The following is a 25473-nucleotide window of genomic DNA, read 5'->3' on the forward strand; positions in this document are numbered from 1 at the left end:
GCAGTGATTTATTAATGACATGGAAAATTAGTTATAATAGTAAAGAAAAGAAACATAATAGTAAAGAATATGGACTTTAACATTGGGCAACCTTGTGCCAAAATCTCAGTGTGGCCAATTACTAGCTGTATGGCTCTGGGCAACTTATTTAAATCACTAATCCTCAGTTTTTCCATATACAGATTAGGCATAACATACCCGACTTATAGGATATTGATATAATGTATGTGAAGCACTTAGCGGGTTGTCTGCCGTTTAGGAAGTACTCAGTAAATCGGGCCTCTTTTTACTGTGTGCAGTGTGATCTCTGCATTTAAAAAGGATGGGAGGAATATGCTAATATGGATTTTTTTTAAAGGTAGCTATCTCTATACACTGTAATAATATTTTTTCTTTATTATTTTCCATATTTTCAAAATACCTCAAATTTAACATGTTACTTTTATATTCATGATAAGGTAAGCAATAAAGATAGAGGAATAGTATGTGTTTAATATTTCATAGAGATAGATAGATAGTTTATTTAGCCAATAAAGGCTAATAGTCCCTAAGGATTATTACAAGTATCTAAAAGAATTCTGAACATATAAAATATATTTTTTTCTTTCAAAACAAGTAGTTATTATAGAAATACTATGTTATTGGCTCATTCTGATTTTGGTTATAATGACTATTAGTGTCCTGAGCAAAATATAAAAGTGTTTTCAAAAGTAAGAAACATCCAAGAAGGTATTTTTTCCTCCCAGTTTCAATATATGTAGCTGTATGACCCAGAATTAAGTATATGTTATGGGTTGAATGTTTGTGTCCTCTTTCAAAAAATTCATATGTTGAATTCCTAAACCTTAATGTCATGGAATTAGGAGGTGGGGCCCCTGGAAGGGAATTAGGTCATGAAGGTGGAGCCCTTCTGAAATGGAATTGGTACCCTTGTAAGAAGAGAGAGCTTGCTTCCCCTCCTAGCTCTCTATCTGTAAACCAGGAAGGGGTCCTCACTAGACATTAGATCTGCCAGCACCCTGATCTCAGACTTCTCAGCCTCCAGCGCTGTGAGAAATAAATGTTTGCTGTTCAAGCCACCCACAGTATGGTGATTTTTTTTTTTTTAAATAACAACCCAAACTAAGACAGTATGTATAGATTACCAACCTTTAAAGGGAAACTTACAAAAAATTTCTTCACAGATGGGTTTTTAAGGCTTTTTTTTTTTTTAAAAAAAAGAGGTCCATTAATGCCTTGTCTACTGCAAGATAAATAACTTTCATTATTGTGAAAACTTACAAGATTATGCTTTTTAAGACCTAACTTACAATGTATATTAATATGCATGTTCTCAAACAATATTGCAGAAAGGACCATGACTATGGAAAAACACACTGTATTAAAAAAACAAAAACTGTATCAGTGCTAAATAGCTTGCCTAGCAAAATGTTTTAGCTGGATAATTCCAACAGTAACAGAGTCTTCTGAACTAGGTGATAAGGTATTGATTTCTAACAGTATTGGTGAGTATTTTCTATATTATCAATATATATCCAAATCTGAAAACAGTTTATTTTTGAGTTATGTATTTACCTTTTTCTATCTTACCCATAACAATTTTTAATATGATTGTTTGTGGTTTATCAGTGCTGAGTGCTTAATGACAAGCTCATTCCTAGTTACGTATGTTAGTATATAATTATACAATGTAATTGTATACAATGCAATAAATATGCAATTATACAATGTAGTTCAGTGACACCTTTGATGAGTAATTTATATAATCCTTGTTTTAAAAGAAAAGAAACTTGAGGAAGTATATAGTCTCAGACGTAATTTTGAAAAATCATTAAGGCAAAATGGAGGATTTCCCACATGAAGACTGCAGACAGAGGTATTTCAAACCCCTTCTCTCCAAGAAAGATGAGGCCCCCCAAATAACAAGGAGAACAAAAACCAGAAGACTCATCCTCCGTCTTTGATGAACCTACGTTCAAGATTCTGTAATTTGAACCATAATATATGAAGGCAGAAAGCAGATTGAAGAAAAATGGTAAATTATTGAGTAGAAAAGAGGAAGATCAAACTTAAATGCATGAGGAGGGGGAGTGACTATCAGGAAGCAAGTCACTTTGCTCTCATCAAATCCCAGAAAACGTCAAGAATTCAGGATACCAGAAACCTCAGAGGCAGGGGATAAGGAAGAGCTGAAATCATGTTTAATTAAAAATATTTAGAGACCCAGAAACCTACCTCCATCTTGTGTACACTCCCTGACTCCTGCAAGGAACTAGAAGTTTATTCTATGAAGAAACTGAGCCAGAGATGCTCAGCACAGAGGAGGGCAAGGGTGATGAGCTGTCCTGAAAACAAGAACTCAGTGAGAATCTGCACACTGAATGATGGATCTCTTCCCCCTCGCCCCCCATTTGCCCTTACTTCCAGAACTTCAGAAGCTGGAATCATGTTCTCAATCAAAGAGATCAAAAGAATCAGAGCTGTCCCCAGGGAAAATAACTACAGATACTATAGCTGTAATTAAAAAAAAAAAAAAAAAAGCAGCCAGCCACCTGATCACTCAGTCACTAGTGAAGCCCACCACTCTTCAAGTCTTTTATTCAGTACTTCCAGTCAACTTTTTAGTGATTCACTCTTTAATATGAACTGACAGCCAAGGAATATCAAATGTGGAAAACTTCTGAAACAGAAGATAGAAACGAAAGCAACAAACATAACAAAGGATCTCATCCATGGAGAGATCAGAGAAGATATTACATGAACTAAACAAGGATAGAATGAAAAAGGGGAAAGAAAATGAACCAACAGAGAACAAAAAGGAACTTCCTGGAAATTAAAAATACGTTAACCAAAATTGAAAAAAAAAAAAAAAAACACAAGTAGAAAACCTAAAAGATGAACTGTAGGGCACCACCTATAAAAGTAGAACAAAAAAAGAAATAGAAACTGAAATAAGCATTAAAAAAAAGTGTGACAGAAATCCCAGCCTCAGCAATCGGACAACAAAAAGAAATAAAAACATCAAAATCGGCAAAGAAGAAGTGAAACTCTCACATTTTGCACATGATATGAGACTTCATGTGGGAAACCCAAAAGACTCCACCCCAAAACTGCTAGAACTCATACAGGAATTCAGTAAAGTGGCAGGATATAAAATCAATGCACAGAAATCAGTTGCATTTCTATACACCAACAACAAGACAGAAGAAAGAGAAATTAAGGAGTCGATCCCACTTACAATTGCACCCAAAACCATAAGATACCTAGGAATAAATCTAACCAAAGAGGCAAAGGATCTATACTCAGAAAACTATAAAATACTCATGAAAGAAATTGAAGAAGACACAAAGAAATGGAAAAATGTTCCATGCCCATGGATTGGAAGAACAAATATTGTGAAAATGTCTATGCTACCTGGAGCAATCTACACATTTAATGCAATCCCTATCAAAATACCATCAACTTTTTTCAAAGAAATGGAACAAATAATCCTAAAATTTGTATGGAAACAGAAAAGACCCTAAATAGCCAGAGGAATGTTGAAAAAGAAAAGCAAAGCTGGTGGCATCACAATTCTGGACTTCAAGTTCTATTACAAAACTGTAATCATCAAGACAGCATGGTACTGGCACAAAAACAGACACATAGATCAATGGAAAAAAAAAAAAAAATCCAGTCAAGAAATGGGCAGAAGACATGAAGAGACATTTCTCTAAAGAAGACATACAAATGGCCAACAGACACATGAAAAAGTGCTCAACATCACTTAGCATCAGGGCAATCCAAATCAAAACCTCAATGAGATACCACCTCACACCAGTCAGAATGGCTAAAATTAACAAGTCAGGAAATGACAGATGTTGGTGGGGATGCGGAGAAAGGGGAACCCTCCTACACTGTTGGTGGGAATGCAAGCTGGTGCAGCCACTCTGGAAAACAGTATGGGGGTTCCTCAAAAAGTTGAAAATAGAGCTACAATATGATCCAGCAATTGCACTACTGGGTATTTACCCCAAAGACACAAATGTAGGGATCTGAAGGGGTACGTGCACCCCAATGTTTATAGCAGCAATGTCCACAATAGCCAAACTGTGGAAAGAGCCAAGATGTCCATCAATAGATGAATGGATAAAGAAGTGGTATATATATACAATGGAATATTATGCAGCCATCAAAAGGAATGAAATCTTGCCATTTGCAATGACGTGGATGGAACTGGAGGTGTTATGCTTAGCGAAATAAGTCAATCAGAGAAAGACATGTATCATATGATCTCACTGATATGAGGAATCTGAGAAACAAGACAGAGGATCATAGGGGAAGGGAGGGAAAAATGAAACAAGACGAAACTGGAGAGGGAGACAAACCAAGACTCTTAATCTCAGGAAACAAACTGAGGGTTGCTGGAGTGGAGGGGGTGGGAGGGATGGGGTGGCTGGGTGATGGATATTGGGGAGGGTAGGTACTATGGTGAGCGCTGTGAATTGTGTAAGACTGATGAATCACAGACCTGTACCCCTGAAATAAATAATACACTATATGTTAATAAAAAATTTTTTTAAAAGTGTGAAAGTAATAAAATGTTAACATCTCAAGAAATGTACTTCAGGAAATTCCTAGAAGATGTGCTTCACTAACACAAGAGAGTAAATAAGAAAAAGGAATAAGTGTTATCTAACACAAAAGGAGGTGAAGAGGATTCTCATTATGATGGCAAAGGGAATCTCAGGACCAGAGCTAGGCAGAAGGCCCAGAAAACATTGAGTCATTAGTTTAAGGTCAGAAAGCCCAGGAAAGATGTCCTCAGGAAAGAAAAATGAGACTGATAGATTACTTAGTAATTTTCATACAGTAGAAAGTTATACAATAAGGCATTTTACAGAGCTTTTGGGTAGGGAGAGGCTTGGATGTTTAAAAAGATTATACAACACACTTAGTTCAGCAGTGAACAGTATATATACAAAGCAACAATAATAAAAACATTACATAAATACTTAACTAAAAGTTGGAGGTAATATTAAGAGGATGCTAAAAGAGAAAAGGATGTAAATGTAAAAAAACAAACAAGCCAAACCACACAAAAACAAAACCATCTTCCATAATGGAAAATCAACAGATAATGTCTAATATTTATAAATCAAGGGTAGCAATCTGTATTTATTATATGGAAAAAGTTCTAGATTTCAGGAAAGAAAACCAGTGAGTTGAAAAGCATTGGCTTTGGTTGCCAGATGTTCTTACGGGGGTGGAAGAGTGTGTACAGAACAAGGGACTCTTTGTTATTACTTTACATGCCTTCAAAGCCAATTATCTATAATATAATTGCACAGAAGTTTTTAAAGGGGTTTGGAAGAGAACATGAGTGCACTGTTGGGACCATGCCTACTACTGTCTAAGATACTTGGTGAAGAATCCTTCTTTGAGAAGCAAAGGTTCTGAGCCTAACTGGGCTGGGCAAATTTAAAGATCATCCAGTTCAATCTTCCCATTTTACAGATGGAGCAGTTAAAGCCATCTCTATCTACAGAGGAGCATAACAAGTTAGTGTGAGATCCAGGCCTGGAATCCAGTCAATGACTTCTGTTCACTCCCTACATCTCAGAAAGAAGCAAATGGGAACATAGAGAACTAGAACAAAGTTTGGTATCAGGCAGTTTGAGTTTAAGTCTTGACTTCATTACTTGTGACCTTAGACCAGGTCTTTCTGGCTAGGTGACTTTGGGCATGTTATTGCAAATGGAGATAATAAGAGCTAGTTAACATATTAAATTAAGACAATAATGAAATGATTAAATCAAAAAATCAATGTAAAGATTGTGACATCTAGCAGATACTGATTACATGCTAGTTCCCTACGTTGTTGTAATTTCAGAAGATAGTAGGACCAATGAAATGAATAAAAAGACAGGGGATGTATTTGTTAAGAGTAGTTATCTAGGATGGAGGCCCTGAACTGTCTGAGTTAGGGTCCTTGATTTGCTGTGTGACCTGGAACAGGTTACTTACCCTCTCTGGGCCTCAATTTCCTTATCTTAAAATAGTACCTACTTAGATGTTTGCATACCCCTGTTCACAGCAGCACTATTCCCAATAGCCAAGAGGTGGAAGCAATTCAAATGTCCATGGACAGATGAGTGGATAAACAAAATGTGAAAGATATCTATATCTACATATAGATATAGATATATAATTTAGCCAAAATGTGATATATAAATATATATATTGTGATTATATATAAATTATATATAATTTAGCCAAAATGTGATATATATATATATATATTATATACATATAAACAAAATGTGATATATATATATAATTTAGCCTTAAAAAAGAAGGAAGTCTTGTCATGCTACAACCTGGATGAACATTGAGGATGCTAAGTGAAATAAGCCAGTTACAAAAAGATAAATACTGTAAGATTCCTCTTATATGAAGTATCTAAGGTAGTCACATGCATAGAAACAGAAAGTAGAATGGTAGTTACCAGGGGCTGAGGGGAAGGGGAAAATGGAAGTTGCTGCCGTTGGTATGGAGTTTCAGTTTTGCAAGATGAAAAGGTTTTGGAGATCTGATTCACAACAATGTGTACACTTAAAAATGGTTAAGCTGGTAAATCTTGTATGTATTTTTACCACAATAAAAAGGTAAATTTAAAAAATAGTACTTATTTCATAGGGTTATTGTGTTAAATGAGTAAATACATGGAAAGCACTTAACATAATACCTTACTCAATAAATGTTAAATTTTATATTACTTCTAATAGTAGTATCACTCCCTATTTCATGAAAATGCTGTCTGTTCTTTTGCCTCTGGCTTGTTATTTCTTTGCTTTCTAAACTCCTTTCTACCCTGCAAGGCCCTCCTCAAATGCCACCTCCTCCAGGACTCCCTTCCTGAATTTTCCCCATCTGAATATCTCCTGTCCCTTTGATGCTTCTGTTTGTACTTTTTTAATGGCACTTAACCTATTCTATCCTGTATTAGACAGGTTTGTGTACGGTTTGTGTGTTGTTGTATGTGTAGTGTTTTACTCTTCTTTGTATCCCTTGTGAATCACACACATGAGAGACATATTTTATGAACTTTATGAGTTGTTTCAACCTATATGATTCCCAGATTGAGTTGATTAATATATTAAGTAGTTTGGATTCAGTGGTTACTATGACAGAGCATGCAAAAGGGATCTTTTTTTGACCTTTGTATTCCCAGCCACTACCATAATAGCAGTAAATACATGCCCATTGATTGTTGAATGAATGAATGAATTCTGCAACTGGTAGGATTAAGTAGTAATGATTAATAAGAGAGAATAGCAAATTACTCAACAAGATCACCTTCATGTTGCTGTAGAAGCTCTCTACATCATTTGTCTCATGATTTTTTACAGTGTATTTCTTTTAATGAGGATTGAAATAAGACACAAAAATTGAAATGGTTAATGTGAATCTTAAGGCTTAAAATTTATAGGTTTTCATCTGCTTTAGTTTTCTATTTGTCTTGTCAAAAAAAAATGACACAAATTTGGCAACTTAAAATAACACAAATTTGTTATCTCACAGTTCTATAGATCAGAAATCCAGGTGGGCTTAACTAGTTTCTCTGCGCCAGGTGTCATTAGGTCAAAGTCAGCCTCTACTTTGGTTTGGCTCTTATCTAAAGGCTCTGAGGGGAAATCCACTTCTGGGATGGTTCAGGTTGTTGGTAGAATTTAGTTCCACGCATTGTAGGATTAAGGTTCCAACTCCCTTGCTGACTCAGCAAGGATTCATTCTCAGCCTCTAGAGCTACTGGTGAAAGCCAGCAATGGTGGTTCAAGTCATTCTCATGCCTCAAATCTCTGACTTTTCCTTGTGTCTCATCTCTCTTGCTTCCAGTCTGAGAAAGTTCTCTACTTTGAAGTCCTCATGTGATTTGATTGAACCCACCCATGTAAATCCAGAATAATCTTGGTATTTTAAGGTTCTTAATCTTAATTACATCTAAAAAAAAATCCTTTTTGCCATGTTGACATGTTTCAGGTATGAGCAGGTAGACTCACTCGTCCTACTACACCATCCCTGTTTTTTTTTTCCCCTTAAAGATTGTTTATATGACCATGTCATTTCTCCTTTACAGTCTCCCACAATTTGGATTTTGCTGATCATATCCCCCTGGTGTTGTTTCACATATTACCCTGTTCCCAAGATTGCTTAGAAATTGGTAGTTAGATCTAGATTGTAAAGACATAATCAGATCAGGTTTACTTTGGGGTAAGGATACATCAAAGGTGGTGGTGTGTTCAAATCAGTAGGCACTTATGTCTGGCTGTCTCTTGTGCAACATCAGCAGCATTTGTGATCATTGACCTTAGCTCCATTACTTTGGCAAGGATTGCAAAATGGCGATATTCTTTTAATCTTATCATTCCATCTTCATTTACTTTCCTTTATTAACTGTTCGGTTATGCAGAGGTACAGTACATTAGGAAAGGCCAGATAAAATTTGATTCTTTCCCTGTATTTTCTGGTTTTCAAAGTGAGTTGGTTATCTACTGAAAGTGACCAGTTTTTTTTTTCTCAGTACAATTATTGACTCATCAATTTAATGTTTGAAACACTTATTATTGCACTTATTATTACACTTATTATTGCATTTATTATTCTCACTGACTCAGATATTCCCATATTTGTTAAGTGGGAGCCTCTTGAGGTTAGCTCCTGAGTCCTACTGATAGGACTTCAATAGTATTTCATAGTGTCCCTGCTTTCAGTATAACACGATGTTCCAACTCATCTTATGCATTTCCTGCCTCCTACCTGGCAGCAGCTATTTCTCCATGCAGCTCTAAATTCTTTTAAAGGAAAATGCTATTTCAATGACCACAATTTAGGTACTGGGGATAGTCATTGCTACTGGTTTGGTCTTTGTTTCCAGGCTCTACTGTGGTCTTAGCAAGGCAATTTTTTTTTTTTTTAATCATCATGGGTACATACTGACACTTCCAATTTAAATTCAGGACCATGGGATTTTAACTTAGTCTCACTTAGCTATTTCATATCTCTTTCTTCTTTCTCCTGTGCTTAAAAAAAAATCTATTTCCTAATGGCATCAGCAAATTTCTTATTTGCTTTATCTCACAATATACATATTTGAGTCCTAAAACAAAAATACAGACACCAGTGATGATTACTGAAAATAGTTTGACAATTTTTAACATTATTTTTCATTTAATAATATCTACCATGGCCATGTAGAGAAATATTCCCCATTCCTTTTTAGAGCTTCAGAGTAAGCCGCGAGTCCTCTGTCAATGGAAAATTGACTTGTTTCCATTTTGTTGTTATTTCAAATATTGCCTCAATGAATACATCTTTTTATGTTTTGGCCAGTGTATCCCTTGAACAGATTTTTAGAAGTGAGATCGCAAAGTACTCATGTAATTTTGCTGGATATTGCTAAATTCCTCCTCCATGGGGTTGTGACATTTTTATATTCCCACCAGCAATGTATGACATTGTCTGTTTCACCATACCCTGGCCCATAGGTTGTCATCAAATTTTAGAATTTTTGCCACTTTAATAGGTGATAGGTAATATCTTAATGTAACTTAAATACTTCTCTTATTTTGAACCATATTGGACAACTTTGGTTTAAGACATAATCGCATATTTTTGTTTCTGAATTTTCCAAATCTCTTGTCCATTTACTATCAGATTATTATACTTTTCTTTATTTTCAGAAACTTGCTATGTATAAGGGATATTAACCTTTTGTTAATGCTTTAAGTTGCCAATTTTTTCTCTTTGTCATTTATCTTTTTACGTATGGTTTTTGTTTCTTTGCCATTTTTTTTTCATTTTTTGTCAAATTTTTTAACCTTATCCCTTATTGTATGTAGAATTTCAGACATAGTTAAGTATTTCCACTCCCCTAGGTTATAGAGGAATTCACTCATGGTTGTTGTTGTTGTTTTGCATTTTAAATCTCTAGTCCATTTGAAATGTACTATGTGTGGTGAGAGGAAAGGATCTAATTTTATTTTTCATATGGCTCTCAGGTTAACCCAACATCACTTATTAAAAAGCCCATCTTTGGGGCACCTGGCTGGCTCAGTTGGTAGAGCATGCAACTCTTGATCTCAGGGTTGTAAGTTCGATCCCCACGTTGGGTATAGAGATTACTTAAAAATAAAATCTTAAAAAAAAATAAATTAAAAGTCCATCTTTTTCCCAGTGATCCAAAGTGCCACCTTTGTTTTATGCTCAATGTTCATATTCAAATCGTTCCATTGATCTATATCTCTCTTCGTTATTTGCCTGTTCTTTCTGACTGGCATTTGGTAACAATGGAAATTAGGAGCATATGAAGCAATAAAACCTTTTAGGACTAAAATCCATTGTGTAAATAGTTCTTAAATTTAGTTGTTTTGTTTAAATGAGGGAAATAAACTCATTCTTTTGCATGTAGCAAAAGGAATTCTTTAAGAGCCTTAAAAGGGTTTTGCGGGGAAGCAGCCTGATATAATTAATGCATGGGTTCAGGATCCTGCCACTCAGGAGCTGCTTTGTTGTGGGCATGTTCTTAATTTCTCTGAGCCTTAGTTTCCTTACTTCTAAAACGGAGATAAAATCTCTCAGGGCCGTTGTGAGCATAGAAAGATCTGCGTGCCATTACCCAGCGTCGTGGCCCCACATAAAGGGCACTCAGGGAGTATTGGTTGTCTTTTCTTCCCCTTCAGGGGAAAATGCATTTATAACTTTTATGGTGAGGTTTTCTCCAGCTACTCATGAAAATGAAGAACTGGCCTGATTTTAACTCTGCAAAACTGATTAAATAAAAGGAACAAATGAGAAATCAAGGTTCTTTACTCCCAATTACCCAGTAGTGCCTGCCTTCACTGAACGGCAGCCTTCCCAGGCTCAATTTTCAGAGTGAAAGAGGAAAAGTGGATTGACAACAACCACAGGGATTGTTGACTTCTAAATTGATGTAAACCTACATGGAGGGGAGATTCAGAAGAAGGATGATGAGCAGAGATCATGCTTTCCTCTTCCCAATACAACATTGCTTTTGGCTTTCCAGTTTAAGAGGGGAATCTGGCTTATGATACTCATATCCAGAAATTTCCAGAAAATCTCTTCACTCTAAAAGCCCCTCCCTACCCTGAAGTTGTCAGAGATCTGAGCATTTTTCTGACAAAATGCTTTATTTTTTAAGATCCCCATATCAGATTTTTTTTCCATAGGGTCCTGTTTTGCTTTATTTAGCCTAATAATTTTCATAATTGTCTACTTTAGATTGTGACACAATATAGACATATTTAAGGAATTTGTTTTGAAAACATATCTTAAGATCATTTTTAGAGGTTTTTTAATGAATTATTGAAGCCCTAATTAGATTCCAATTCATAATTTTATTCCTTCCTTTTTAAATAAACCCATTGAAAGTAGTTCATGTAATTCACCAATATTAAGAACTGTTATATGAAGATGAAAAGGGGCTCCATAAATATGATTTGATCAGTTTTCATACAGCATTGATTAGATTATATTCATATAGCATTTGGAAGAATGTTTTCAGATACATTTTTATTTAATTTTTGCAACAGCATTGTTATATGTAAATATTGGTAACCATAGTTTATAGTGGAGCAGACCAAGGCTCAAAGAAGTTAAATTTTAAATGGCCCAGGATCTCATAGGCAACTACAGTTTGAGACTAGAAATTCAGATTTCAGTCTAGTGTTCCTGCCACAGTTCATAATCAGCAAGAGAACTAGTTTAGACATGCATACATATTAAATTTTCCATATTTAACATCATGTCAGATTTTCTTTTTTTTTTTTTTAAGATTTTATTTAGTTATTTGATAGAGAGAGAGACAGCGAGAGAGGGAACACAAGCAGGGGGAGCGGGAGAGGGAGAAGCAGGCTTCCCGCTGAGCAGGGAGCCCGATGTGGGGCTTGATCCCAGGACCCTGGGATCATGACCTGAGCCGAAGGCAGACGCTTAACGACTGAGCCACCCAGGCGCCCCATGTCAGATTTTCCACTGAATGAATCTTAGGCTTCATTTGCAATGTTCCATTTGTAATCTTTCAATCTTTCTTAGCTTTCTTAATTAATATGAATAGCTAACTAGTCCTGCGGTATGTCCAAATGCGAACTATCTAACTATTATGGAATAATGTTCTGGTAACTTGAAACCTCCAGAGGATCAGTCCTCACCAAGAGTTAAAAAAAAAAAAAAAAAAAAGGAAAAAGGCACAGAAGTAGCATTGTTGGTTAAGCAAGAACTTAGTGCTGATGTCTGGTTTTGTTTTCCAGGTGGCACTGCATGCTTGTGGAGTGGCAACAGACATGGTGATTGAGCACTGCATCAAAACACGGGCTTCCTTTGTCACATGCCCTTGCTGTTATGGTTTCATTCAGAACACCTCAAAGTTTAATTTTCCCAAAAGGTGAAATGTAGTGTTCACCCTAAGACACCAATGTGGGGAATAAAGCTAAAGCCCGAAACTCATTTGATACAAAGTTGCAATGAGATTTCACTTTTGAACTCACTTCCTCTTTCCACAAACACAGGTACTGTTTATAAGTTATATAAGGAAGAGAGGACCTCCTCTATGGCTGCTCCTTGATTTTGCTCCTGGACCCAGCTCCTGAAATTTAGAAGCGAGTCTATCTGAGAGTGAGCTGGCTAAGAAATCTGATAGGTTCAGCACTTCTCATCACCTCTGAGAGGCAGCAGGTGTTGTGGTTAAGTGCTTAGGACCCGGAAGTCTTCCATCCCCCGGCGGGGAGGGGGGGGGGGCAAACATCAGCTTCTCAGACTTTTATAAGTCGTTTCACTTCAGGCAATTTACTTCAGCTCTTTTTGCCTACATTTTCTCATCTATAAAATGGAGGTTATAATAGTAATCACCTCAAGGTTTTTGTGAGAACTGAACGATATATATGTAAAGCACTTAGAAGTGGCACAGAATAAGCATTCAATAAAATGTGAGCTGTGGCCAGGTACGGTAGTAGCAGCAGTATTTTTAAATACTGCCCATGGGTGCTGATTAATCTGCAAGCCGGACAGCCATTTTTACAGTCCTTCTTATCCCACCTACAAGAGGGAGACATTTTATTTCTTACCACTTTGGCCTAACCTAGTGGAGGGCTGTTGTCTTGGTGTTTATGACATTTCACTCTCTGAATCACAGTTATTGAGAATCATGCTGATCATTTTAATTGCAGAATAGATTATGTTTTAAAAAAATTCTATAATGTGTCAAAAAAAGATTTCTTGATCAATTGCATGATTACTTTTAAGAAATCTTAGAAAATTTCCATCAGAATTTATACTTAAAGGCTTCTGAATAAAGTAATAAAGTACAAACAATAGCCTTCTTTTTCTTTGTCTTTGATTTTTTTTTCTTTATTTCATTGTTTTGTTCTTTACCACAATTTGCAACTAGTTGAGAGAAAACCAAAGGAACTTTGGAAAGGCAAATAATAAGTATAACTTAAGGTTTATTCAATAGCTGAAATTTCACTCTGTTCTGAATCTATACAGATAAAATGTATATTTTACAACCCATCAAGAAATCTGTAAGTCTAGCACTATAAAGATTTTTAAGAATGTTAATTTGAGTTATTCAGCCTGTGGCTTCACTTCATTGATTTTAAAATCTTACTTCAGGGTCTGTCAGCTTTTTCATATCTCTGTAGATTTATTGCCATTTTTTCCTTTTGTCAGTGGAAGACCATTCCCAGGCCATTATCCCCCTGCCCTAATCACCTGTGTCAGGTCCCAGACAACTAGGGACAGCCCCTATCCCCAAAGCCACTGACATTATCCAGTCCTACCCAGTCCTAAGTTTGCTCATCCTGCCTTGCCATCTCTTCCAATGGAATCCATAATAAAGGCTCTTGCCTACATTGTATCCCACTCCCTCCGCCTCCTAAGCAGCGCTGGTGCTTCCCCATGTGGCTCTCTGTGGCATGGCATGCCCTCTCTTAGGAATTGTTGGGAAAAAACTATCTTTTCCATGGCAAACATCTCCTGATCTGTTGGCCTCACCATATCTAAAATAGTAGTAAAACCTACATTTTAAAACCCCTGGATCTTTGTGCACCCATGTGGGGAAGAGAAAAAAAAAATGGTTGTGCATCACTAATAGTGTAAACAATCTTTGAAAAAATCTTCAAAATTAATAGCATACTGAGAGTATGCTTTTGGCTTTTTATAAAGACATTTCAAACTGGCATAGTTCTCAGTGTAAGATAGCATTATGCACTCCTCAGATAAAATACCTACTTTTGTTTATAGTTTTTTCTATAATTCTATATAGAAATATACAGACTATCTCGACTCCTAATCTTTGGTGTTTAAAGTAATAACTCTTTTTTTTCTTTTCTATTTCAGTGAACAATTCAAGAAAACTTTATCATACAAGGTAACCTTAAAAAGTTCTAGATGTCTTTCTAATATACTTTTTATTCCTTCTTTATATTTTTCCCCCTCCCAAATTTTGAATGGTATATATAATCTATAGTTATCTTGGAATTACTCATCAACATGTAATATGGGAGGCTTGTTTTACTTTTTATGTTTTGTTTTGTTTTGTGAATCAAGATTAAAGTCCAAGTAGGTGGCAAGACTTGTGAAGGATCTGAGAGTTTACCCTGCAAGTTCACATGCTAGCCTGCCACAGTTTCACGGATGCCGGCAGATAGGAGACTTCTGAGTTAGAGACCTGGCAGTAGGAGTAGCCAGACTATCATCATTTTTGTCCTGACTTCCTGAGACCCAGTTCCCACAGGGCAGTACATAATGGGCCATGTGACACCTACATACACAGTGAATTGCAGTACAAGAGAGGGAAGCTGAGCTTAGGAAACCCAAATGTTTTAAGATTTAATCTTTAAGCAAGCATTCCTGCCCTTTGCTCCAGAGTGAAACTATGTATTTTCCAGAGTTGCTCACTATATAAACATCTTTGAGAAGATAATCTAGAACACAGGCAAATTTTTCTGTAAAAAGGTCAGACAGTAAACATTTTAGGTTTTGTCAGCCACTTAAAAATTTCCCAGCTATTCTATTTTGTCCTTGCCGTTTCTTGTTGCTTTTGGTGGTGGTGATGTACAATCTTTTAAAAATGTAAAGACTGTTTTTAACTTGATAGCCATACAAAAAGAGGTCATAGGCTGGATTTGGCCCGTAGGCCAGAGTTTGCCAATCCCTGGTCCAGAACAAACGCAGCACCTCTACTCATAAGGCGTGAAGAAATACAAGAACTGTTTCTTAACAGTAGTCAGAACATTACATAGTTCTGAGGCATCAATCTGAGCAAACTAGTTTCCAGCTTTCTGAATATTACCACTAACTAATTGGTCAATAACATGACAAATGCATTCTAAAAAATGGTAATGATATTTGCCAGAAATACATGAATAATCCCATTAAAACTTGATAAATTAGATTCTTAGTTCACTTCTTGCAGACTCACTAAAAATATATAGTTTCATTTTACATGCCAGGCCCCACCTTTCAAGATTTTTCCCTTCTCCATCCAACGGTTAAGTAGTGGGGGACAGTGACTCAAAAACGTTCATTTCTACCAGCTTGACACATATATCTCCTTCACCTCTGCTTTATAATCCTTAAACAGGCACCTCCAACTCTGTCTCCCACCATCCCCTTTCCCCCTCCTCACCTCTCCCCCTGCTCTGAGCATACACAGATACTATAGAGGGAAGAGTGTTGATGCATTCATCCAGAACCAGACTTCCCTGGTCTTTGCTTACTGGATTTTAAGTTTGTATGTCTTAGGGAACTGTAAGGTTTTTGGGAAACATTAGGACCCCAGGAACTTTGTTTTCATAATATTCAAAACACCTTACCTTTCTCTTATAAGACCCTGCCAATAGAGTAGACAATGAGTTGAAAAATAAACAAAAACTGGGGCCCTGTTTTTAATGCCTCTTTGAGTGATGCTGGCTAAAAACAAATTGAGAGGATGCGTGTAAAAAACCTAGGGCAGTGAAGAGGTTGGGTGCCCCAGCCTCACTGGCTAGAAAAGAACGTAACATTTCTAAAGAATAGCGACAGGGTACCCAGGCTCTTCCAGAGACCAGAAAACTCACTGGTACCCAGTCTACTGGGTCTACTCCTTCTCTCACACCCCCAAAAGCTGCTTGGCCACCAGCCCTTTTGAGGGTCTCAGGTAGAAAGGCTCCAGAGGGAAGTCTGAGCTTCTTGGATACCGTGGCAAGATATTTCTTAACTGAACCATGATGGGTGGGCCGCCAGGCAGAACTAAATGGAGGTAGTGCCTAAATGTCTTGCGAGTTACTGAGTTCGATCGGCAGCGGGAGCGGAGAGCGGAGAGCGGACCCCAGAGAGCCCCGAGCAGCCCCGCCGCCGCCGCCGGCCTAGTTGCCACCACACGGCGGGAGGAGCCGCAGCGGCCGCCGCCGGCCCCAGTCACCATCACCGCAACCGCGAGCAGCGAGGCCGAGACCCAGCAGCCGCCCCCCGCCCCCCGCCCTCGCCCTCAGCGCTGCCGACACCGAGCCCGGCACCACTGGCCACTGGCCGCGGCGCAGGGAGCGGCGGCCCCGGCGGCGGGGACAAGAAGGTCATCGCAAGGAAGGTTTGGGGAACAGTAGAATGGTTCAGTGTAAGAAATGGATCCGGTTTCATCAACAGGAATGACGCCAAGGAAGGTGTATTTGTACGCCAGACCGCCACAAAGAATAACCCCAGGAAGTACCTTCGCAGTGAAGGAGATGGAGACCCTGCGGACTCTGATGTGGCTGAGGGGGAAAGGGTGCGGGGCAGCAAATGTGCCAGGCCCTGGTGGAGTTCCAGTGCAAGGCACTGAACGTGCAGCAGACCGTGACCATTATCGAGCCTATGCACGCCGCAGGGGCCCTCCACGCAATTCCCAGCAGAATTACCAGAAGAGTGAGAGTGGGGAAAAGAACGAGGGATCGGAAAGTGCTCCCGAAGGCCGGGCCCAACAGCGCCGGCCCTACCGCGGGCGACGCTTCCCACCTTCCTACATGCGGAGACCCTATGGGCGTCGACCACCGGATTCCAACCCTCCCGTGCAGGGAGACGTGATGGGGGGTGCTGACCACCAGGGTGCAGGAGAACAAGGTAGACCAGTGAGACGGAACAGATGATCTTCTACAGTACTGCCGGGGTTATAGACCACGATTCCGCAGGGCTCCTCCTCGCCAAAGACAGCCTAGAGGGATGGCAAGGAGAAGTTAAGGAAAATCAAGGAGATGAGACCCAAGGTCGGCAGCCATCTCAACGTCGGTACGTTGCAACTTCAATTACCGACGCAGACGCCCAGAAAACCCTAAACCACAAGATGGCAAAGAGACAAAAGCCGCCGGGCCACCAGCTGAGAATTCGTCCGCTCCCGAGGCTGAGCAGGGCGGGCTGAGTAAATGCCGGCTTACCATCTCTACCACCACCTGGTTTAGCCATCCACCACGAAGAAATGAAGATGAAATTCCAGCAATAAGAAATGAACAAAAGGGGCGCCTGGGTGGCTCAGTTGGTTAAGCGACTGCCTTCGGCTCAGGTCATGATCCTGGAGTCCCGGGATCGAGTCCCGCATCGGGCTCCCTGCTGAGCAGGGAACCTGCTTCTCCCTCTGACCCTCCCCCCTCTCATGTGCTCTCTCTCTCGTTCTGTCTCAAATAAATAAATAAAATCTTTAAAAAAAAAAAAAAAAAGAAATGAACAAAAGATTGGAGCTGAAGACCTTAAGTGCTTGCTTTTCGCCCACTGACCAGATATAGAACTATCTGCATTATCTGTGCAGCATGGGGTTTTTATTATTTTTACCTAAAGACGTCTCTTTTTGGTAATGACAGACGTGTTTAAAAAAAAAAAACAAAAACCTGGTTTTTCTCAATACGCCTTTAAAGGTTTTTAAATTGTTTCATATCTGGTCAAGTTGAGATTTTTAAGAATCTCATTTTTAATTTGTAATAAAAAGTTTACAACTTGATTTTTTCAAAAAAATCAACAAACGGCAAGCACCCGTTAATAAAGTCTTAATAAAAATAAATAAATAAATAAATAAATAAATAAATAAATAATGTCTTGAGAGTTACTTTGGAAGTGTTTTTCTCCACAGTTCAGTTTATACAGCAAATCTTTACTGACTTCTGCTCTGTGCCTCCCCTTCCAGAATTTAACTTCTCTTGGGGAGAACACATACACAAATAATTCCAGTAAAATCTGGTGAGGACACCAGAGGCGATTGCCTCAACATTAAGTGAATCTTGACTTTCAAACACTATGAAGACAAAGGGCATGCTTTTTCTTGCTTTTTCTTCAAATTATGTAATTCTAAATCCTTCTTCTGCCCCTTTGTCGATGCCGGTTCATGGCTGCTTAATACAACTTACTCATTTGAGCCACTTTATTAGTGTCCTACCCATTGGCCACTAAATTTTATAGTGAACATTACAGTGTTGTTGTTGTTGTTTTAATGCATAAAAGTTGAGACAGAGGTAACCCTTCAAAAAGAACCAACATCACACAGCCACTTCAATTACCTTATTAAAAAACGGAGGCCTCAAGTTGAATGTACAAAAGACAAAAGGGGACAAACGAGGAATCGGAGTTCAAGCCTTTGGCTAAGCTGACAGGTGAGATCATTTGCACACTTGGAGACTGCATCTGTTCCAAATGAACAGCTGCCGTGGGAACATCGCAGTACCTCCAATCCGGCTGAGCACTCACCTTTGGCTGCTTGCCTATTTCAGAGTGCTGTGCAGTCTCATCAGCTCTCTGCCCCTATAAAGCCTTGTTCTTTTTGCATGAAAGCAGCCTTTCCTAAAATTGTCAAGCAGAATAATTTTCCTCCCACTCCCTCAGGTCATTCTTACGGTTGCCCTTAAAGTAGATGCACCTCCAGCAGCCCTTTGGAGTGAGGAGAGAGTGAATGAGCCAGCTTCCTCTCCTCTAAAGGGACAAGGGAAGAGTCCAGAAAAGTGTAGGAACAGCCAGCACTCTGCTGGGTATCCCAGAGAACTACAGAACCACAGAACCCACAAAGAGTGATGATCTTCTACAGTACTGCCTTTTTCCCTGGTGGGAGCCACCTAGACTGACTTCTTGGAACCATGTTCCTGAGATTCAAATTTTATTAAAGGAAAAATATAAGTGAATTTTAGGTCTTTTCGTTTAACACATGATAATCATGCATTGTAACCCTATTTTGGCTAAAAGCAACTGGCTAACTGGCCTGAGGATTTTCCTTGCATCCATTCTTAAGAACTGCATCTGAAGAACAGTCTACTTGAAGGGGAAAAAGTTACTGAGTACCATTTTCTGAAAATGTGTTTCTTTCAGAAGTATTACTTGTGCAGTACTTTATTCAGTTAAACTGCAGAACTCCAGATAAGTGAGGTAGTTTTTATAATTTTTAGTTTTGAAGCAGAAGATTAAAATAGACCCACATTCTATTGTTTTTTTCTTTTAGGAACACATGATTCTGTGTAGATTTGCGGATCAGACAGCTGTCCAGCTTCCACCCCAACGAAGACTTGTAGGTATGTGTTTTCACAGAGCAGCTGATGAGTAGATTACGTACAGTATGCCTAGAAATGAATGGACTGGTTCTATATGGGGAAAACTGGTCCATTTATCAACAAGAAACTCAAGATTGTTTTTCCCAGAAAAGGCAATCCATGTTGAAAAGGCCTTTGTAGGTATAAGAGTATTTTATCCCATTTTTGTTAACATTAATACTTTTTTTTAGAAGATTTTATTCATTTATTTGACAGAGAGAGATATAGCAAGAGAGGGAAAACAAGCAGGGGGAGTGGGAGAGAGAGAAGCAGGCTTCCCACCAAGCAGGAAGCCCGATGCGGGGCTCGAACCCAGAATCCTGGGACCATGACCTGAGCCGAAGGCAGACACTAAACAACTAAGCCACCCAGGTGCCCAACATTAATACTTTTAAATTCATCTTCAGTATTTGTACATTGAGCAGAATTATGTGAAATCTCTTTCTTACTGTTATGAACAAACTGAGGGATCTGTCTAAAGCCACAGAAGAAAATATAAAGATGGAAAAATCAACTTTGCATGCCAAAATTAGTTAAAATATGTATAAGCATTTTTTCTTGGAAAAAAGTATACTTGTATATTAGTAATCATAGACCAATTTATTCGACATCTGTAATAGTAAATATTACCTTAATTGGAAGACCTGCAATAGCATTTTAAGTTTAAGTAATGAATTTATCCAAGACTTTGCTTTAGAAAAAGAAATCACATTTAGAAGGACAATAGCAGCTAACAGTGACTGCGCATTTAAGTGCTGAGCTAAATGCCTTACCCATTATCTCAGTAAATTCTAATGAAAATACTTATGGGGTATGTACTATTATTTAGGACTGGGACAAAAGTTTGTCCAGGATCCTTTACCTGCTAGATGATGGAGTCACACTATGAACTGATACGAAGGCTAGGTTCCAAAATTAGGGCTTGAGAAGATTGAGTGGAGTCAAAAATAATCTTTAAAATTATTTAGAAGAGCCCCCAATTTGGAGGCCATCATAGTATTTTGGAAAACAGATTGCCATTTCTTTGGCTGAGCACCAGATGGGATAATTAGCTTGCATACAGGGACTGTGTTGTGTGAGAAGTAGTTATCTTCAAACTCTAAAGTGAAAGTCAGCATAGCAAGATACATACAGAGAGGCATCTGAGACCTGATTTCCTTTTCTTTCTCACACTCCAGAGCATAAAGATATGGAAAAAGCTCTTCCTCTCTCTCCTGCATGCAACCTCTTTCTCTTTCCCACTCCTTTTCTCTGCCTCCTCCTTCCCCCATTCCCAACTCTCTGAGCTAGTTGAGTGTACATGTGAATGTTCAGGGAGTGCTAGATGGGAAGTTGCTGGAGTTGAAGAGGAGGAGGAACATTTGGCCTGATCACTGGCATGAGGGGAGGGAAGGTCATGTGCAAAGTCACGGACTCCATCAAATGTGGACATCTGTACTTTGCATGGGCCATATTTTTGTTCTGTGAACATTTTAGGAAGCTTTCAAGGCCCCCAAAGGGAGACTACCAACAACTGAATTTCAGTTGTAAAGGTACTTCTTCAACATGTGAAAACATGAGATTCTTTTATGCAATAGAAAAAGAAATATTAACTGGACTGGGATCAAAGCCAAGGGTGAATGTGCTGCAGTGTAAACCCAGGGTGGGTACTGAAGGAATGCAGGGCGTCTATTCTGACAGAGAATGTTTCATTTTAAACTGAAGAGTAGACGGAGGTGGGTGGGGGGGAGCCTTTACAGATGTCTTAAAAGATGAACAGTATTTTAAGGGAAAAAAAGAATGTCGGCTGCACAACTGTTGATGAACGGGGAGGGATGGGTTGGGGGGTGATTTCGCCTAAATGGAATTCAAGACATCTCTTTTTATATCATTTCTAACACAGTTCATCCTTTTTGGCATAGGAGCTTTTAAGAAAAAAGTACAAAATAAACATTTTAAATCTGAATGTCTCATTGCCAATTCTTGCCTACTGACTTCACCTTCCACAGTTTTTCTGTGGGGTTCTTCTGTCTTCCACAGAAGAACATCTCTGTTTCAATTATCTGGCTTCACTTCTGCAGCTATTCAATTTTAGTAGTTTCTGTGGACATCCAAATAAATTATTTAAAAATAATGTTTAGTCATTATTATAATTAGGAGGCAAAATGGAATTATGTTCTGCATAGTCAGCAGCCTTTTGGAGGATGAAGTTTGTATACTGAATTTAAAGAAATTGAAAGCATAAAAGTGAACCATAGCTTTGAATATATTCAACCCCAAATCATTTTTATTTCCAGAGCTACCTTTAACATAGAAATTTGCATTTGCCAAAGGAACACAAATTAGCTGCTTTGCTTGCCAGTCAGGTTTTCTCTTTTGTTTTCCAAAGATTACAAAGAAGATTGAATACCACTATTTCATTGGGGTGAAGGAGTTCTGAAAATTGATTATGTTACGCTGAACATACACATCCACCTGAAATAACTGAAGCACAAATAAGAATTTTCTCAAATATTTTCCATTTCTCATTTTTCCTTGTCCTAAAAACGTAGCCCATCTTTCAGATGCCTCTTTGTTAGCATGACACTTTAAATATTATTAAAGATAGATGTTATTTTTTTCACAATATTACAGGTAATATATTTCCATAGGGAATGCAGGCACAAGGTCTTTAAATGTATTTTTAACCAAAGTGGGAAATAGGATCTGTAGTCTGTATTTGAGATTTATTTATAAATACATTTTAAAAAGTTAACATTCTCAAAAAAAAGAAAGTTAACGTTCTCTAAATTATCAGCAGAAACAAATCTGTGAACTATCATATGTGATTATATTTTCTCCGTACTGATCAAGAGTTAGGTTGACAGAGACTAAACAGGACTTGGGGGCAAACAGCATTCGCCATATACTTGTAGATTTTGTCGCTGTATAGATGGACAAATTGAAATTGCACTGTTCCCTGTAGGGCATCTCATGATACCATTTTATTGTATTTCAGGAAAACAGTGCATGTGCCTAGTGGATCTGGATCGAGCAAGAGCTGCAGAAGAATGTGGTTACTCCGTTCAAGTAATATCCATGGAGCCAGAGAGCTGCTCTCCCAAAAATAACATGATCGTGGGAGTCCCCATTTAGAAGGAGATATTCACATTTGATGTTTGGCCATCCGTCTTCATGATGAAAGCCCAGTGGCATTTAGGAGGTTCTTGGCATAACTAGAAAACAGCATTAGCCATATTGAACTTATTGTGCTCAGGAAGGAAAGCAGCAGGAAAATCATGGAAGAAAGGCTGCCTGCAAAGCATCACAAATGCTCTTGTAACGTATGATTAAAGGACCACTGGTTTTCATAGTGAGAATCCCCTGAAGTCTCAGCTGCCAACAGAATAATACTCACCAGTGGAGGTTACATCACTGGAATAACAATTTCCTTCTCACTTCACAGCTTTTCTCATCTTGCCAATTTGATGTTCAATTCAAAACAGTGAATTGAAGCCTTTGTAATCATTGCAGCCTTTATAATCATTTAGATATTCAAATGGAGCCCAAAACCAGACTCAGTGGGATTGGTTGGTTGGTTGGTTGGTTGTATTTTAAACAATTGTATTTTTTCTATAATTTTTAAAAATATCCAGTCAGGCAACTACAGTATGGTTAAATTTTTAAGCCGGGATGAGATGGACTTGTATTTCATTTCATATACTTCTTTAAATATGTTTCCCATAAATTACCAAATGAGATTATCACTGGTTCAGACATTTTATATGAAGACATAAAATACTTGCAGGAAATTTCCCACTGCGGGAGTATGTAATTTGGACATAAATTCTAATTAATCAGTAAATACATTGATTAATGAATTCCAGTTTATAAATAATTACTGAGGATCCATTATTTTCAAGACCCTGGCATAGATTCCTCCAAGGATACAAAGATGAGTTGCAAGAGACATGGTCCCTTGCCTATGGAATAAATCATGTAAAAGAAAAATTAATGAATTAGTTCTTTATGTCATAATATAATGTATGGTCACAGGATTTGTTTTCCAGATATCAACCATATTTTTTAGTTACATTACTTTGCTAACACTTACTGAATGTAGATTGGAGGTAGGAGGAGTACAGAGTTTAGAAGTTTATTTGAGTATTTCTCTCTTCTCACACTTCTCCTCAGTCCACCAACTGAACTTTTTAAAGACAGATGACATGTCCTTTCTCACATGCTGCTAATTATTTAGCTTTTACATGCCCTAGGTTATTCCATTTGAGATTAGATTTATTTCATTGATTTTGATGTTTTCAAGCCCTGTATGACACATATTATGAGAAAAAGGATTTTAATAAGCAACTCTTTCATCATCATGACTTAAAATGCAGAAATAGTTTATTCAAGGGAGGGGGACTTGAATTCTTGTTTTCTGAGGTAAAATTTAAGAAAAGAATTAACCATCAGCCCTGAGTTTTTTAGTCATTTTTACCTATAGATATACCATGCTCTTTTATCCTGGGCTTTCTTTTTTAAATGGAGGTATAATTTACAGACAATAAAATAACAGATTTTAAGATTTTAAGTGTTGAGTTTGAGAAGTTTTGACATATATATATATATGGAGATTATATATATATATATATATAATCTTCATGCAACTGCCACCAGAAATAAGATATAGAATATTTCCGCCAGCACAGAAAGTTCTCTTATGTCCCTTTCTGTTCAACTTCACCTACCCCAAAAGTAGAAATCTCTCTGATTTCTATCATCCTCCATTTTCTCTGCCTATTTTTGTCCTTCATATAAATGAAGTAATTTAGTATGTAGTCTTTTGTGTCTGGCTTCTTATTCCCAAGATAGTATTTTTTGAGAAATATCCATGTTGCTATATGTATCAATAGTTTCTTCTTATTCTTAAGTAACATTCTATTATATAAATTTATCAAAATGTATTTATTTACTCTCCAATTGGTATTTATTTGGGTTATTTCCACTTTGAGGATATTACAAATAAGGCCTATAAATATTCTTGTACAAGTCTTTTTGTGGACATATGTTTTCATTTCTCTTGGATAAATACCTAGTAGTAGAATTGCTGGGTCATTGAATAAATGAATGTCAATTGCCAAACAGTTTTTCCAAAACGGTTGTACCATTTTATATTCCCACCAGCAATGTATAAAAATTCTAATTCTCAACACCACCCTCACAGCATTTGATATTGTCAGTCTTTTTTATTTTAACCATTCTGGTGGACATGAAATGGTACTTCACTGGGATTTTAATTTTCATTTCTCAGATGACTAGTGATACTAAGCATCATTTGTTAAGTCAATGTTCAAGTCTTTTACTCATTTTTAAAATTAGGTTGTTTGTGGTTTTTTATTGTTGGTTTATAAGAGTTCTTTATATATTCTGGTTAAGAGTTCTTTGTCAGATATATGTATTGAGAATATTTTTCCCAGTCTGTGGCTTGCCTATTCAATTTTCATAATGAATGTTTTAATTTTCAGGAAACCTAATTTACCTGTTTTTGCTGTGTACTTTCTGTGTCCTCTATAATAAATCTTTATCCACCCTGAGGTTATGAAGATTTTTTTCCATGTTTTCCTACAGAAACTTTATGGTTTTAGCTTTTTACATTTTAGGTCTATGATCCATCTCAAATCAATATTCACATAGAGGTAGGTAGGTTTTGAAAAATATACATTTGTTTTAGCACCATTTATTTAAAAAATCTTTTCTCTTCCTATTGAATTGACTTGGCACCTCAGTTGAAAATTAACTGATGTATGTGTATGAGCCTATGGGGTCTCTAGTCTGTTCCATTAATTTGTTTGATTACTGTAGCTTTATAGTAAGTCTTGAAATTAGGTGATTTTCCAATTTCATTTCTCATTTTCCAGATTGTTTTAACTGTTCTAAATCCATT

General features: G+C 37.5%; 1 protein-coding gene and 1 pseudogene across 1 annotated transcript in view; both read left to right on the forward strand.

Moving 5' to 3' along the window:
* GSTCD (glutathione S-transferase C-terminal domain containing) overlaps positions 1-25123 on the forward strand; it is a 128586-nt gene extending 103463 nt beyond the window's left edge. The window contains exons 9-12 of the mRNA XM_035030216.1: positions 12309-12442; positions 14395-14425; positions 19484-19553; positions 22549-25123. Of these exons, the coding sequence (XP_034886107.1) occupies positions 12309-12442; positions 14395-14425; positions 19484-19553; positions 22549-22685 (372 nt within the window). The 3' untranslated portion in view covers positions 22686-25123. The remainder of the gene's footprint in view (positions 1-12308; positions 12443-14394; positions 14426-19483; positions 19554-22548) is intronic.
* LOC118026983 lies at positions 14692-17861 on the forward strand (annotated as a pseudogene).
* Positions 25124-25473: the final 350 nt, after the last annotated feature.

This window comes from Mirounga leonina, unplaced genomic scaffold (assembly GCF_011800145.1).
Source record: "Mirounga leonina isolate KUSES-001 unplaced genomic scaffold, KU_Mleo_1.0 Mir_357, whole genome shotgun sequence".
NCBI classification, from domain to species: domain Eukaryota; kingdom Metazoa; phylum Chordata; class Mammalia; order Carnivora; family Phocidae; genus Mirounga; species Mirounga leonina.